This window comes from Enhydra lutris, unplaced genomic scaffold, assembly GCF_002288905.1.
Source record: "Enhydra lutris kenyoni isolate GAN:26980312 unplaced genomic scaffold, ASM228890v2 scaffoldscaffold14, whole genome shotgun sequence".
Classification (NCBI taxonomy): Eukaryota; Metazoa; Chordata; class Mammalia; order Carnivora; family Mustelidae; genus Enhydra; species Enhydra lutris.
The window spans coordinates 11,889,584-11,905,768 of NW_019154098.1; the positions used below are offsets into that span (position 1 = coordinate 11,889,584).

The window sequence follows — 16,185 nt, forward strand, 5'->3', positions numbered from 1 at the left end:
AGTAATTTTATTTTATTTTTTTAAAGAAGTCATTTATTTATCTGAGGTTGTGGGGACAGCACGAGAGCACAAGCAGAGGTAGTGGCAGAGGGGGAGGGAGAAGCAGGCCCCTGCTGGGCAGGGAGCCCATCAGTGGGACCCTGGGATCTTGACTTGAGCTGAAAGCAGAGCCTCAACGGACTGAGCCACCCAGGGGCCCCAAAAATAATTTTAATCATATCTAAAACAAATGAAAATCAACAAATTCTATTAAGAAATAATAAAAATGATAAACATTTAATAACACCTAAAATGTAGATAAGACCCCAAACAAAATTTGAAATTTTTTCCCAACAATTCATCTCATAAAATCGATTTCTAAATAGCTCTTATCCTTTGGTTTGGTGTTTTGTCTGCTATCAACTAGACATTAGTACAGTAGAAAATCACTTATGTTCTTTGCAAATGGTTGGCATTATCATGTAATCTCCTCTTTCCTCAGATTAAATTTCACTCTGTATGTTCCACACGTATGCAGATGAGCATCCGGGTCCTGTTTGGGCAGATCGGAAAGCAGACCTGACATGTAGCCCCGCCAGCAGTTAAATGAGAAATCATGTGCAGCAAGGGGTCATGTTTTCTGAGGTTTCCTTGATCACAGGTGGACCAGACATGCCTTATGGTCTTATGTGCTTTCCACGTGTCCAACAAACAGACTGTTTTAACTTCGTATGGACAGTATAGTGTTCTTTTGAGTGACACCAATGATAAAATCCTTTTCCGCGTGGATTACAAAAATGCTTTCGTCTGTGGTCTCTCATTTTCTTCCACGATGGCATCTTAAAACACATCCTGGTCTAGGGAGCGAGGCATATGTTCAAGCACTAGATTTTCAGTTTCAGAACACTGGCCACAATTAGGATGTTGACAAGGACAGGCAGAATGTTTAAATAACTGTTTTTTTGGGATACTGTTTATCTGGAAATGATTGTCCCTAAAATCATCCAACATTTCCACAAACACATCTCTTCTGACTGCTCATGAGGACTCTCTCCCACGTGCATCTTCTCCTCTGCATTTCCTAACCCTGTTCCTTGTCAGATTGTGGGGTTCTCCCCATCTTTGCATGGGATCCTGAAGCTGCCTGCCCTTAACGAGGATCTGTCCACATTTCCCCCGCACACAGATATGTTCAGTGTGTTTGGCTGAGGAACGAGATGACAGATCCGTAGTTACTGGAGTGCGCACAGCTCACAGGATGTTTGGGCTGTTAGAGGACCACCTCTTCCATCAGCATTTATCGACATCCACCGTTTCAGACTTTCCCTACCACTTTTCTTAATAGTGGTACCTTCTTCAGCGTAGTGTCTGTGAAATGGCTCTGCAGGTTCATCTAACTCATCGTTGTCAGTGGATTCATTACAGTCTTTATCAGTAACTTTAATAGTGTTAAAGTCTTTTGGTTCAGCTGTAGGAGCGTCTTCTGGGCCATCTAGGTAAGGATTCTTTCCCTCTCTGCAGCTCTGCTTTTTCTCCGCTGGCTAGTTTAGACTCCACCGTGCCCTCTTTCTGCTCCTGGCGGTTGCAGTGGAATCGGCAGCAGCCTGGCTGGTGTCTCCTCCGTATTCATCTGTCTGTGTACAAAATGTTTTAGAAGATGCCTTTTCACCACATTTGGCTTGGGTACTACCATTTTTCCATCTCTAATATCTGCTATTTTGTGGTAGGATCTTGTGTTTTGGTGTGAATGTCTGTTAATGCAGGTTAGCCCATGCTCATCTCGAAATTTTTTTTAGAGCTAAAGCCAAATCCCCGACTATCACACCTAAAACTCCGTTCAAAGTGCCGTGACATGGGATCTTTTGGACTAGATAATTTGGACGCTGAACGTTTTCTTACATACATCAGATACTGGTTTGGGAAAATTGCCTAACTGTAAAGACTTCATCAGGCTCTCGATCGCATGGTACTGTTGAACTTGGCTCTGCACACCACCTGTTGGCTTCACTGCCATTTCTAGCCACTGCGCCTTACCCCAAAATAACCATTTTGCTCCTCTGTTTGCTAGAAGCAGAAGGCGAACATTCTGAACTAGAACAGTCTGCATCCTGTATGTCTTCTAAGCAGTCGGGGACGATGTACAGCTGTAGGCAGCTCATCGCCGCTTTAACCTGCTCACAACTGGAGGGAGCGGTCATAGTTTTCCCTAAATACACGAATTGCAAAATGAGATCAGAACACTCAGCACTAATTTTTATGTTGCTGAGATTCAGTTGTGCAGTCCTGTGCTGATGGTTCAAGAAAAACATTCTGAAAGGGGAGCTACAGGCAGCCAGAACGGCTTTATGTGCTTGAAAGCGAACGTCATGGATTGCAGCCCAGCAATCATGGAGAAAACCCCACTCCGTTTGGTGGTTTCGCTGCTGGAGGATGGAGCTGTGGGTGGGCTTTGCCATCATCTGTTAATTAGAGACCTGCTGCTGCAGGAATGGAGCTGAGGAGGCTTTAAGGAGTTGAAGGCAAATCAACCACAGGAAAGGCAAGCAGAGGCGAGGGGGCCCCCTGAGGGGCAGTGGCCGCAGCATATGACGTTTGATAATAGTTTTCATTTCTAAGACCTCTTTTTTTTGTTCTCTCAGTGTTGCTTTTAATTTTTTTAAAAGATTTTATTTATTTATTTGACAGAAGAGAGACAGCAAGAGAGGGAACACAAGCAGGAGGAGTAGGAGAGGGAGAAGCAGGCCCCCTGTCTGTTGAGTAGGGAGCCTGATGCGGGGCTTGATCCCAGGATAGTGAGATCATGACCTGAGCTGATGGCAGACGCATAACGACTGAGCCACCCAGATGTCCCTCAGTGTTCCCTTTAAAATAGCTCAAAAAGCACAATTTTGGAAAAGTACATGTGCATACATATGTGCAATATGTGCAATACATAGTGATCAATACGCAGGTATAATTTGGGGGAATATTATTTTTTGAAGCAATTCTGGATGTTTCAAGAAATGTTTGAAGAAAAAAAACCCTCTTGTTTTTGACATTTTACTACCTCTTCCTGGTCACATATCTATCTATCCCTTAATTAATCACCTTATTTTTTGATGCATTTCACATTACAGATACCAGTACATTTCATCCCAAACAATTCGTACTGTTACTAGAGTTCAGTATTTGTTTACATTGTTTTGGAGTAGCTTTAATATACAGCAAAATGCTCATATCTTTAGATACTGTTTGATGAGCTTTGACAATTCCATGAACCTTTATCCAGATACAGATCTGTCACTTCAGAATGTTCCCTCAGGTGTGCTGATCCCTGGCTCCATGCTACCTGGAACGCCAGAAGTGGTGGCCCTTGGGCCCCTGAGCTCATTAGGGAAGCTCCCAGCATAGACTGTGGGGGGGGGCAGGCCTCTCTGGACTGACTGCCAGCCGCTGCAGCAGGGAGAGGGTCCCATACAGGGCAGACAGGGGCTGCTTGGCTTCCAGATCCCAGGTTGAGCTGGGGCTGTTCAGCTCCATATTCAGGCCACACTCCTGCAGAAGGCCATAGGTGATGGCCAAATCCTCATCCTGGAGTGTGGCAAGGAGCTCAGGTTTGAGGGTGAAGGGGATATCCTCGAAGTATTTGAAGTTGGGCTCCAGGATGCTCCTTACCTAGAATAAGCGGTATCTGATGTTACAGGCCAGCATTTAAGGTTGGAAAGAGAAAATTTGTCCCCAAGAGGGTCATGCAGGGTAACTGAAAATGGTAAGACTTTTGGAGTCAAGGGGACCAGGAGTCATGTCCTGGTCATGTCCTGTGATCAGTGTGATTGTGGACACATTACTGGAAAACGCTGAGCATTGGTTCCTCATCTGATAAATGGTTACACTAACGTTTCCCGTGTGGAATAGTGGCAGCTGGAGTTAGATGTGTGTGCGTGTGCATACACGCATGCAGTGTGTGTATATGGGTATGCATATGTCTGCACACATACGTACTTACATATAGGTATGAGGAGAGAGCAATCCTCAAGTGGTAACTGTGTTAATAAAGCAGGGATATGATTCCAAGCCCCTGAGTTCCCAAACCTGGGTTCCTATATGGCTATTTTAGAATTGGCGGGCCCCTCTGCTGGGGTTGCCAGTGAAATGGAGACCCTCCTAAAGTAGCTCATAGCCACTGGGGCCTGTTCCCTAGAGGCAGTTGCAGCCAGGGATTTCCCAGTTGCCAGAGCAGGATCCTGTCTCCCTTCCTGGCAGAAACCTCCATCATCTCTTTTTCCTTGGAGTCATTCTTAACTCCAGTTTTTTCACCCTATTCCCTGGGCATTGCCCCTGGGGATTTCTCACCAGCTCCTGCTGCTGGAGCAGGATCTTCTTCTTCATGGACTGGGCCAGCAGATCATGTTGGGTGTCACTCAGCACTGGGATTGGGAACATTTGGGGAAAGAGTGATGAAAAGTCATATTTTCCTCTCCCTGCTGTGAACTAGGAGACCCAATGAGAGGGGAACTCTGAGGCAGAGGAATAATCCACTGGACTTGAAGGTCAAGTTCCCTATACTAGAAAGTTCCCGCTCTGCTCTTGGGATGGTCTTCGGGATGCTACATGACATGGTCCAGAGAATGGGATCCCGAGGCCAGAGCCTGGAATCATCCACCCACAGTGATGTGTTGGATGAACTTGGGCTCGTCACTTTCTGGACCTGAGGCCTGTTCTCTGTTCACATGGCAAATTGATCTCACTAAGCCTGCCAGACTTTGGAGAGAGGTGATATGTGAGGATGAAGATCATGATATTTGAAGGGTTTTGGAGAAGTGGCATCTAACCCATGGCTTTTATGAGGTCTGCAGGCCAAACTTGTGACTTTCGTACTTGTCCCCCAGATCACTCTTACCCATTATGGCTTCAAGGAGGTAAATGATGTGAAATCTTTCCTGGATCCATAGGTCTCTTATGTCCTCTTGCATCTCATTTAGGATTTTGCCACCAAAGCTATCCAAAGGATCCCAGGGGTTCCTATCCAGCTGTAGGAGATTGGTGTTATTGGCAATATGATACTACTAGTACAACTAGTATTGTTAAATAATTTTGCCTGTGTCTTTTCAGGCTGTATGTAAGTAACAAAATTGGGGAGGTCAGGGCACTTTACCTGTGCCAGGGGATTTCTAGCAGCCTCAGTATTTGCGACTGTACTCCTTGGCCCTATCGTGCTTGAGGCCAGTGTCCTGTATCTCTCACATTCTACTCTTTCCCCTGGAATTGCTCCGTCCCTCCTTCTCCATGTGCCTTGGTAGCAGCATCTCCTAAACCTGCCCCCATTACCACTTTTTTTTTTTAACTTAATTTTATTTTATTTTTTCTTAAGACTTTATTTATTTATTTGACAGAGAGAGAGAGAGAGAGAGAAAAATCACAGGTTGGCAGAGAGGCAGGCAGAGACAGAGTGGGGAAGCAGGCTCCCTGCTGAGCAGAGACCCCGATGTGGGGCTCGATCCCAGGACCCTGGTATCATGACCCGAGCCAAAAGCAGAGGCCTTGGGCGCCTGGGTGGCTCAGTTGGTTAAGCGACTGCCTTCAGCTCAGGTCATGATCCTGGAGTCCCGGGATCGAGTCCCGCATCAGGCTCCCAGCTCCACGGGGAGTCTGCTTCTCCCTCTGACCTTCTCCTCGCTCATGCTCTCTCTCACTGTCTCTCTCTCTCTCAAATAAATAAAATGTTTAAAAAAAAAAAAAAAAGCAGAGGCCTTAACCCACTGAGCCACCCAGGCGCCCCTCCCCCCATTACCACTTTTGATCAGCTCTAGGTAGCTGTAAGAACCCCTCACCTCATCCGTGAGGTCCTGCAAAGCCTCTTGGTTCCCAAGCATGTTCAGGATAGTATGGAATATAGCATCCTGAGCGTCCTGTGAGAGCAGGGACAGGGCCTCCATTTCCTGGAAAGTCTCCTCCTGTAGGTGCTCAAATTCTGCCAACAGGAATCAACAACAAAGAGAATGGGTACAATTCTTTGATTAGAACATTCCTGGGATGATCAGCCCTTCCCTATCAGTAGGAGCCCTTTTATCAACAAAGAGCATCTCTGTGGATGGCATGTTTGAGCTCTGAATAGGTTAGAAGTAGCAGACTAGCAAACGGACTGTCTGAGCACTATGAAATGAGAGGGGTAGAAAGCAGGGAGAAGAGATGGAGATTCTGGAAAGGGGTAATGGGAAGTGGAAGAAAATCACCAGGTGCTCATTTCTGGGACATGTGTGACATAACGTGGATTCTAATGTTGGGCCCTTAGAGATGAGGATCTTACGTGCCCTGGGCTCAGTTTCTACATCTGTTAAATGGGGATGTTAAAAGGATTAAATTGAGTTTACATATGGAAAATGCTTGGGGTAATACTGGGTGCACACGAGTTATCCTTCTTATTGTGTAATTCTACTTGTATCGTCTATATCCACAGACAGTTTTAACCAAAGAACTGGGGTGCCTGAGTGGCTCAGTCAGTTGGGCGTCTGTCTTTGGCTCAGGTCATGATCTCAGCATCCTGGGGTTGAGCCCCATGTCGGGCTTCCTGCTCTGCGGTGAGTCTGTTTCTTCCTGTCCCTCTGCTCATGCTCTTTGTCTCTGTCTCTCTTTCTCTCCCTGTGTCTCTCAAATAAATAATTTTTTTTTTAAAGAATTAACCAAGGAAAGAATTTGGGGGCTCTCTGCTTCTGCTAGCAGACTTCAGGTGGCCTCAAGATGATCTGCTGACTGAGGGGCCAGTGGGATGGAAGCTGCAGTGACACAGGCGTTTCTCTTTGGGTCACTGCTGTATTCCTAGGGTTCAGAATAATGCCTGTTGCCCACTGAGTTTTTCATGGATGTTTGTCGCAGGCATGCAGAAGTGAATAAAAGAATGAATAAGCAGATTGGACAAGAGCATCTGTTTGGAAGAAGTTTTCTGAGTTGAATGGAAATTCCAATTTGGGTTCTCAGCTTTGCAGCTTCCTACCGTGGAAGCCCCTTAATTCCCTCTTAGTAGACACTCACCTTGCAGGAGGAATCTGCATTCTCTTCCTGGAAAGAGAAGCACAAGTGATCATCTCTTTTCTCATGCTTAGATCGGCTTTTGAGACACTTTGGAGGGTTCTGTCCTCTCACCACTTCCTCTTGCCTGTCCTCTTCCTGCCCCAATCTGGGTCCATCCCTCCAACCCCATGGCCTTCCTGCACCTTTCCTGTTCCACAAAAGCTAGGGCCAGGCACTAGGGCCTTGGTGGCAAAGGCCAGGGCAGTCTGCCCTGCTGACTGGATGTGGGCAGAATGAGATCCCCCTGCTCTCCTCCAGCAGACACATACCTATTAGGGGGAGGGGACTGCTTGTGAGGGTGTCTAAAAGAGAAAGTATGTCCCCTGCCCAAGACTTAGCTTCTGAAGACATTCAGTTTCTCTGACCTTCTGCCCCTGACTTCCCTGACCCCCTCCTGTCCATCTACTCCTGCCCTTTGCCCAGGGGCCATATCTCCCACCTCAGGTAGGGACAGCAGAGGCAATCATGGGGGATTTTGTGCAAAGTGGCCTCATGGAGGGCTACATTCCCACCTTCCTGCCTTGAAAACCACCACTCACCTGGTAACGGTATAAAACCTGTGAACCATTTTGCTGGAAAGAGAAACAGAAATACTCATTCACAAAGCCTTATTCTCCTCTTCCCTTGCCTCCTCCCCACCACTCTCCTTCCTCTTCCCAGCTTTCTCCTCCTCCTCTTCCTACCCCCGCCCCTGGATTTCTTACCTCTTCCCACTACTTCAGTTGACTTGGTGCCTAGGCACATGGAGACCCAGGCAGCACCCCCCCCCCCCCCCCCCCCCCCCCCCCCCCCCCCCCCTTCCCACAGGAAGGGGGGGCGCCCGCGGGGGGGCGCGCGGCCCCCCCCCCCCCCCCCCCGCCCCACAACCCTATCTTAGTGTTCAAAGGAGAAAGGTGGCTTTCTGGTGGCTGAGGCCTGTGCAGGTCAAAGGCAGGGGACAGTAGGAGGCGGTGGAGGAATCTGGCTGGAAAGATTCCCTGTGGGTCTGTGGGGGCTGAGCCCTGTGCATGGCTCTTACTTGTATCCAGAGGGGGTCAGGGCTCAGCAGGGTCTGAGTCGAGGCAGAGAACTGCCCAGCTCTGGAGCTCACCTTTTGGAAAGGTTTTTGTTTGTTTGTTTGTTTGTTTTTAAGATTTTATTTATTTGAGAGAGCTGAGCAAGAGCCAGAGAGCACAAACGGGTGAGGGACAGAGGGAAAGGGAGGAGGAGACTCCCCACTGAGCAGGGAGCCTGAAGTGGGACTGTACCCCAGGACCCTGAGATCATGACCCGAGCTGAAGGCAGATGCTTACTGTTTCCCGACTTGAACACCCAGGCGCGCCCTGGAAAGGTTTTCGGCTTGTCGTCATCTGGGGTGAGAATATCTGGGTGGGAGGAAGTCAGGCCAGGACAGCTGAGGTTATTCCTGCTGGACTGGGTTCACAGCCGGGCACCTACAGCCCCAGACCGCCCCCTCCAGGCCGGCCGTGGCAGCTCTTCTCAGTGGGGCCGGGGACCCCTCCATCATAGTCCCCTGTGATACTGGCTAAAACTCAAAACCCCCGAACTGACTCTGAAGAAGAGCCTGGAACCCGCCTTTTCTACAAGCACCTTGGTTGGTCACTGTGCTCTCTGACACTGGAGAACTGTCTCTGTAAGGTAAAGGTAATTGGCTTTGTCCCTCCTTCTTTGGGTAGGATTGTCTGTCTGGTGCTCTTTGTCTTACTCTCCTGAGGTCTCCTCCCTTACCTGTTTCTGCTCCCAATCCTGTCCAGGAAGACATGGGTGATTTCACGCTCTATGTGAGAAATGTGCTGAGACTAGATGTTGCAGTGCGGATACTACAGAGAATAGTGTGTGAATGTGTGTGTGTGTGGGTGGGTGAATACCTCTGTGTGTGTGTGTGTGTGCATGCGTGTATGAGTACGTGTGTGTGTGGTGAGGGCATCCCCGCATCCCTGAGGAGCTGGACCCCAGCTGTACCAGGCTCACCTCTACCTGGGAGTTCAGTTTGGGAAGGCACAGGCCAAGCACTCTGAGCTGGTTGTGCCCCAGCACTCCCCAGTCCACCCAGCCCTGCAGCTGCTGTTTACCGCAGATGGTTGCCCCCCTGTGGAATCAGAGCCCAGAGGGGGGCGTGCTGGGGCCCTGCGGCTAGCGAGGGAGGGAGAGGTGTAGATAAAGCCCTGCCTTATGCTCCGAGGACATTATGTCCCCAGTTTGGTTTGGGACCCTGCTGATATCTCAGGGGCTTTGACCTGAGGTGATGGGGAGCCTGGAGAGCTCCCTGTGGCTTCCCAGGTGAACTGCTGAGAGTGGCTTGAGTGAGTCCTTGACTGAATGGAGACGGTGGGATTGGGGCTGCACTTCGCCCAGTGCTAAGGACACCTTGGCACTGGGTCCCTCTTTGTCCCTCTCCATGTGGGACACTGTCTCTGTATCTCCCCCAGCAGCGTTTCAGGCCGTGCCGGGCAGGAGGGGGCCATGCGTGGTGGGACGTGTGTGCGCCCCCACGGCTGGGAAACGTCCTCAGCCTTCTCCGTGAGTGGGCGGAGCCGAGAGTGGAAGCGTGAGCGTGCTGATGCTCCTTCCCCTCTCGTTTCTCCCCTTCCTTCCCCAGCTGCCTCTTGCAGCCTCTGCTTACCCCAGCCATTCTCCTCAAAAAGCAGCTGCTTCCTCTTGTAGGCCAACACCGTGCCCTGTGACAGAGTCAGCATCTTCTCTGTCACTTTGTGAACCTCTCCCTGGCATTGACCCTGGGGAGAGAAAGCAGGCAGTACGGTCCCATATGCATGTGATCTTAAAACTCAGGTACAGCTAGGAAGCTCATGCTCAGAGAACCCAGCATCTTCCTCCTCTCACTCTCCCTTGATCCTGATTTTCAGGTCCTGCTCTTTAGTCCTTCTTGGTCCAGTATTTACTTTCATTTTTCTCAGGTTCATGTTTGCATTGCAGTGATTTATTATTTTTTTCAGATTTAAGTGTATCCAGTTATTTTCTCCTTTGAATGATGAAGATTTTGTCTTCTTACTCTTCCCCCTTCCCCAGCCCTACCCATCCTTCCCCATCCTCCTAAAATGTTCACATCCCAATATCTATGTTAAAATCCATTGTTTACTCTTGGGGAAACTGCTTCTCCTCACTCCAGATCTTTGCTTTATCAGTTAATTACTTGTGTCAGTCCTGTGCCCTCTCTGCCTCTTACTCATCTTCCCAGGAAATGTAGGGTTGAATTTTGTGAGATCATGCATTTCTGAAGACTTCCTTCTTTTACTCTCACACTTGAGCATTATTTTGACTGGACATAGAATTCTAAGCTGTACTTTTTTGGAAAATGACTCTTGTTTTCCTTTTTTGGAGATATTCTTGATTTTCTTTTGGAAGCAAATTTCCTGATAGTTCGCACTTAGGTTTTGTGGTGTATGTGGACCCATGAAACTGGCCTCCTGTTGGTCCTTTCATCTGGAAGCACATTCTTCCAGTCCTGCCTTTCTTGTATTATTTCCTGGGTGACTGTCTGACTGTGTCTCCGTTCTCTCTTTCTGGAGCTCCTGTTATTCACATTTTGAATCTCCAGGACTAACCCTCTTAATTTTAAAATTAACATTTTCCTTACTTTTTGGGGGGGGGATATTTCTTTGATTATTATATTTTGGTTTTTCTATTAAAAAAAATGTAGACTTCCGGTTTCTGGCCTGGCACGTAAAGAGCTTAGAAATTGTCACTCTGTCCTCAAATCAAGCGAAAAGCTGACAAACTTTACTGAGAATATCAGTCTGGGTTTTCCAGAAAAACAGCACCACTAGGCTCTCTGTCTCTCTGTCTATATATTTATCTGTCTAAAGGGCTTTATTGTGAGGGATCTGCTCATGCAGTTACAATGGTTGAGAAGTCCCAAGATGTGCAGGCCCAGGAGAACTTATGGTATGGTTCTCATTCGAATCTAAAGGCCCGAGAACCAGGCGAGCCCATGGTGTAGCTCACAGTGTCAGTCAGTCTGACAGCAGAAGAACAGTGTCCCAGCTGAAAGACACTCAGGCCGAGAGTGAACTTCGTCTTTCTCCACGCTTGTGTTGTGCATACCTTCAGTGGACTGGATGAGGCTCACTTACCCTGTTTTACCAGTCTGCCCATTCAAAGCTCATCTGGAAGCCCCTCTCGCAGACACACCCAGAGTAGTGCTGAACCAAGTATCATGGACCAGTCACAGCGGCAACGTAAAATGAACCATCCCGGGGAGTAGTAATTACTGTATTCTAGAGAGCTGATTGTTAATACATATTGTAGTGGACTTCTACGGAGGTGTTATATTTTAATTTTATGGATGAGGGACCCCTATCTCAGAAACAAGAATACTGTCCTCAGGCAGCCAAGTGAGTAAATGGCTTCTCCAGAATTCAGCCCTACTCTTTGCATGTCCTGGCGAATCAAATATTACCTAAGAGAGTCAAGTGCAAATCAACGGCATGGGAAACTGAGGCAGCCATGAACCAGGGGTGACATACAAACTGTTCGATGTCACAGCCCCAGAGCCCACACTTAGATGGCACTGGTTGTGAACAGCTGGGACGGCGGCCGGACACACCGCTGAGCAGTCACCCTGTGCGAGGTGCCACAGGGTGTTCTGTCCTCACGAAACCCAGTCCACCCGTCCGAACAGGTGGGAAAACAGCTGAACAGGGCACTATCCTCCCAGCTGGACGGAGTTTTGTTTCAAACTTCTTTAACACTGGGTGGCGCCTTGCTCTCCTTTCGGGTTCATTTACAGATCTTGGAAAGTTAGCGCACATCTCAGTTTTTGTTTTGTTTTAGTTCCTAAATCTCTTAAGTGAGGACAAGTTACATATGAAATATATTGCGTGTAAATGTCCATTATAACACACATACACAAACTTTATATGTTCCTGAATCATGGTTCATGTTGACTTAATATTTGATAAACTGAGGTGTTTAAGCCATTTTTTAAACACGGTTACTGTAAGTTATGTACGTCAGACGTGCTTGGAGATATTTAATCTCAGTCCAGAACACTTTCTACTCAGGGGTTGCCGTTATTTAGGATATTTTAACTGCTGAAGTTTTGTACTGTGGTCTCTAGTTTCCGTAGCCACGGAGCCCCACTTGTATAAGTAGAACAGCCATACTTTAGAGGATCCAGAATCTGTCATTTACCCAAAGCAATGTGTAATCACCAATAATTAAGTTTATCTTCTATTTTATCAATATTGAATAATCTCATATATTAAGATACTAAAATGAGGGTGTTAGAATATATTCTCAGGTCAGGAGTCAAGCACATGAGAGGTGGGAAATAATAGCCCCATTCATTCCACCCCCAAAGATGGGTCCTGATCGACTGCAGAGCCCCTGAACAGTGAGGCTGGCTGGCTGTGCTCTTAGTGTCCCCAACCCACAACAGGGACAACCGTGTACCTTGACCAAAAGAGTCCAAGGGATTGAGCAACTTCCTGTAGCAGTCACACTTCTGCTGTCATGCAGCTCAGTACTCTGGGTCAGCTCCACGGTCTCTGTCACCACATAGAGATTGTTCCCTCTGTCCTGGGACTTCACCAGCAGTAACAGCTTTGGATCCAGTGCTTTCCTGGGGTAGATGGGAAGAGAAAGGTCATAGTGGGAAAGGGATGCCTTCTTGGGTTATTCTAGGTTACTCTTCTAAGAACCTGGATGGGGTAGAAAGTGTTTGGAACTTGACAGGTGAGCTCTCAATGGGTAGGAAGATACTGCTTATAGGTTAGGTGGTTTAGGGCAACAGAACATCTTCTCTGTTATGTAGAGAATGGTGGGGCCCCCGTTCTCTGACAGGGGTATGGGTTCGAGGATGTGTATCCCATATGATGAAAGACATCTGCATTTTCCAAAATTACTTTTGTCCTATTAGGGTAGTTGATAGATTTTCAGTACTCGGGCCTCTCAGCAGAAGGAGGCTGGAAGTCAGCGAGGCCAGGTGATTGAGAACAGTGCTGGGGAAGCCCCGTAGTCAAGGCTGGTTACGTACACTGCACGTGGAGCGGGTGGATAAAGTGTGATGAAGCAGGCAGATGCTAGGTGATTCTTCATGACTGGCTCAGCTGGGCTTGGTGGGCTGACTGTCCCTAGCAGGTGGTTGTGCAGCTTGACTTGAAAAATCCAGGATGGGGGAGATGGGGAAGGTCTGCAGTACTGAAGACAAAGTCCATCCCCATTTCAATTCTGAGACCCAACTCTGGTTCTACTCCAGGCCCCACTTGCCTGGTGCCCTGGTAACAGCCGTGGGGAATACTGTGAGATCCTTAAATTTGCCTTTCAGTGCAGGTGGTCACTGAGCATCCAATGTGGGCTTTCCTATTGCCCTTGGAGACAAATGCAAGCTCCTTACCATGCATCCAAGGGGCATGTCATCTGACTTCTACCTGCTTCCTCTGCTTCATTTTATACCACGTTCATCCCCGCTGACTAAGCTTCGGCCTCCCCGGCCTCTTCTTGGTCTTGGAAACATCCAGCTCTCCCATACTCCAGGACCTCTAAACCCCAATTCGAACCCCTTTCCTCCTGCTCTTGCTTGCTTCTGTCATTCTTTATGCCTGAGTTCAGCTGTTAGCGGCCAGAGAAACTTAAGCCAACCACCTGTAGTGTCTCTTCCCCCTTGTCCTGTTTCTTATCTCCAGAGTTCCCATCACGATCTGCAAGTGCCTTCCTGGCTGAATACATTAAATGCCCACTTCCCATTTACTAGAAATAGCCAACTGCCTTCCACAGCCCCCACCCCCACCCCTGGCCCCTGTATTTAAAGGTTTGACCTCAGGCTTACTTACTTCACTTGGAGCTAGCTAAGTAAAAGGTACCTTAGAAATTGGGTCTTTCACTACTGAAATACTGAGAATATTTTTGTTATTTCTTTTCGCGTAGCTAAGGAATCTGAAATACTCTTTTGTACCATAAACAGTCTTTGCAAAAATTTTTTTTTTTTTTTGCAAATGTTATTTTAAATAAGGGCCTTGTAAGGACCCAGGAATACAGAAATTTCCCAAGGCCCAGTGAAAGTAACTTTCAGTTTCTAAAAGGTTTGCTGTTTTTTAACTTGTTGCCTACCAGTGTGTCGCCTTTATGAACACACTATTTAAGCTGACGTAGGAAGCTGTCCATAGCTCCTAGAGGATCATTTGATATCTGCCTTTGCCCATATACATGCAGGTACATGGAATCCCAGGACACAGCTGCATACTTGACTTATTAAGCAGAGAGTTTCGGATTCTTTGTCACAGGTTTAATAAATAGATACCAGATAACTAATAATGGCCAGTTGGCTGAATGAATGAATAAATACCCGAGAAGAACAGCATGGTCTGGGATGTCATGCTCTGCACTCTGAACGTAGCAGCAAAGACTGCTAGGGGCTTTTTTGTGCACGAGGAGAGCCCTACGGGCCCTGTTGACCCGTTCCTTCCTTCCTGTGGCCTCACCTCTTTTGAAGGTCTTTCCATTTATGGGTCAGGATACTAACAACTTGAAACTGGAGGGAGGATCCACGGCATTCAGTAGCTTCCCTTGACACATTCACTTCTAGCCCAGCGGTCACGTTGGTAGAAGCCTTCTGCTTCTGGCCCACAGAGTCACTGAGGTGAAACGGTCCTGAGACATCAATTTCTGGGGACAGAAAAAGTGGCCTTAGATTGAGCCAAGAATTTACTCGGGAATGGAGGGAAAGTGAATGGCAGAGTCCTGTGTTGTTCCAACCCTCCTATTCATTTACATCTGTCAGTTGAGAATCTATCACACGAATGGTTATTATTATTATTATTTTTTATTACTTATTTATTAGAGAGAGAGAAACTGGGGGCAGGGCAGAGAGAGAATCCTCAAGCGGACTCCTTGCTGATGTGGAGCCTGATATGGGGGCTCCATCTCTTGACCCTGAGATCATGACCTGAGCCAAAAATCAAGATTCAGGCACTCAACAAACTGAGCCACCCAGGTGACCCTCAATTAATGTTTAAATGTAAATTCCTGCTGAGGACAAATGTCTGAATCAGCCCAGGTGTTGGATAACAGTGATAGCACTCCAAACCCCAAGACACGGTAACATCGTGTGTGCACCAGTCGAGGGGACCCACGACATCATCTTTCCTCTGGAGCAGGCACAACGTCCAGCCCAGGCAGAAGCACCCTGGAGCAGAAAGGGTGAAGCATATGGAGACAGGCGGATCTTAGTTTGGATTCTAGTCTTACTAGCTCCTAGGTGCATAACCTGGCACAGATTACTTTATGTTTCAATTCACAGTTGTGTAAGTGGGGATAATGTCCCTGACGTAAGAGGCTGCGGTGAAAATTAGATGAACTAATACATGCTTGTGTCCAGGTGTTGCAGATTCTCAAGTAACCATAGCTTCTTGCCCAGGGTCTTTTGGCAAAACCAACGCTAACGCTGACCTGTGTGGGGGCCTCAGGGACCCTTGCGTACCGCACTGCCTGTGAGCAACCGTGTTTTTCACTCCTCGCCCCTTTGCCCTTGTTGACAGTACCTGGGACTGAAGAGCCTGGCTCCAGGAAGTCCGTGAGGGTGTACTCTGCCGGCACGTCAGGTGATTCCCAGAACCCCGAGCGGGTCCTCCTCTTCCGTAGTATCGACGGCGAGCGGTATTTCTTCACGCTCTCCAGGGGTCTCATGGGCCTCAGGTCTTCGGCTCCAATCTCTTTGACCAAGATCTTGCTGATACGCTCAAACAGGGAGGGCATATTGCTAGGAGCCGATGGAACAGCTGTCTGAAATTCAGTTGAGAGGGGGAAGCTCTCACGGAGCTTGATGTTGCTCCTTAAACAGAGAACAAATACATGAGACTAACTTAGCTCTTAGAATAGTGACTAGATCATAACTTCCTCAACTTTGGTATTCTAAGCACAGTCTAGGCTTTGGAGAAAAGTGCTACCGTGAAATTCATTGCCCTCTATGGCTAGAATAGAAATGCCTGTGTGTCTCCCCAGCCCCAAACGAAGGGCACTCTAAGGCCCAGTAAGTGCTCTATAGGATCATCAGGTCCTTTCAGAGGGACCTGAAAGAAAGTTCGGTGCATGTTATAGATTCATGTGGTGGCAGAAGTGGTGGCAGTGTTTGCAAGTGGGAAGGGAAGGCCTCACGGAGACGTGACATTTGAACAAAGACTGGAACTGGGACAGGTGGGGAGC

The 16,185-nt window shown here is 47.8% G+C and overlaps 1 protein-coding gene and 1 pseudogene across 1 annotated transcript; both read right to left on the reverse strand.

The window, feature by feature from the left end:
- Positions 1 to 429: 429 nt before the first annotated feature.
- LOC111146829 lies at positions 430 to 2,435 on the reverse strand (annotated as a pseudogene).
- Positions 2,436 to 3,348: 913 nt separating this feature from the next.
- LOC111146767 (gasdermin C) lies at positions 3,349 to 15,738 on the reverse strand. The gene is made up of 11 exons (XM_022502449.1): positions 15,525 to 15,738; positions 14,466 to 14,649; positions 12,487 to 12,607; positions 9,650 to 9,761; positions 8,319 to 8,390; positions 7,566 to 7,598; positions 6,988 to 7,014; positions 5,790 to 5,929; positions 4,859 to 4,988; positions 4,312 to 4,385; positions 3,349 to 3,633 (listed from the first exon to the last, which is right to left on the reverse strand). Exons 1-11 carry the CDS (start codon positions 15,736 to 15,738, stop codon positions 3,349 to 3,351), a joined length of 1,392 nt encoding a protein of 463 aa, XP_022358157.1.
- Between the last annotated feature and the right edge of the window lie 447 nt (positions 15,739 to 16,185).

Bases quoted from the DNA above. Each gene is read 5' to 3' on its own strand.
- LOC111146767 (XM_022502449.1), bottom strand. From the start codon at position 15,738: ATGCCCTCCCTGTTTGAGCGTATCAGCAAGATCTTGGTCAAAGAGATT. The intron at 14,650-15,524 runs GTACTGTCAACA...TTCTGTCCCCAG, and splicing joins GCCAGGCTCTTCAGTCCCAG to AAATTGATGTCTCAGGACCG. The intron at 7,015-7,565 runs GTGAGTGGTGGT...TTCTCTTTCCAG, and splicing joins AGGTTTTATACCGTTACCAG to GAAGAGAATGCAGATTCCTC.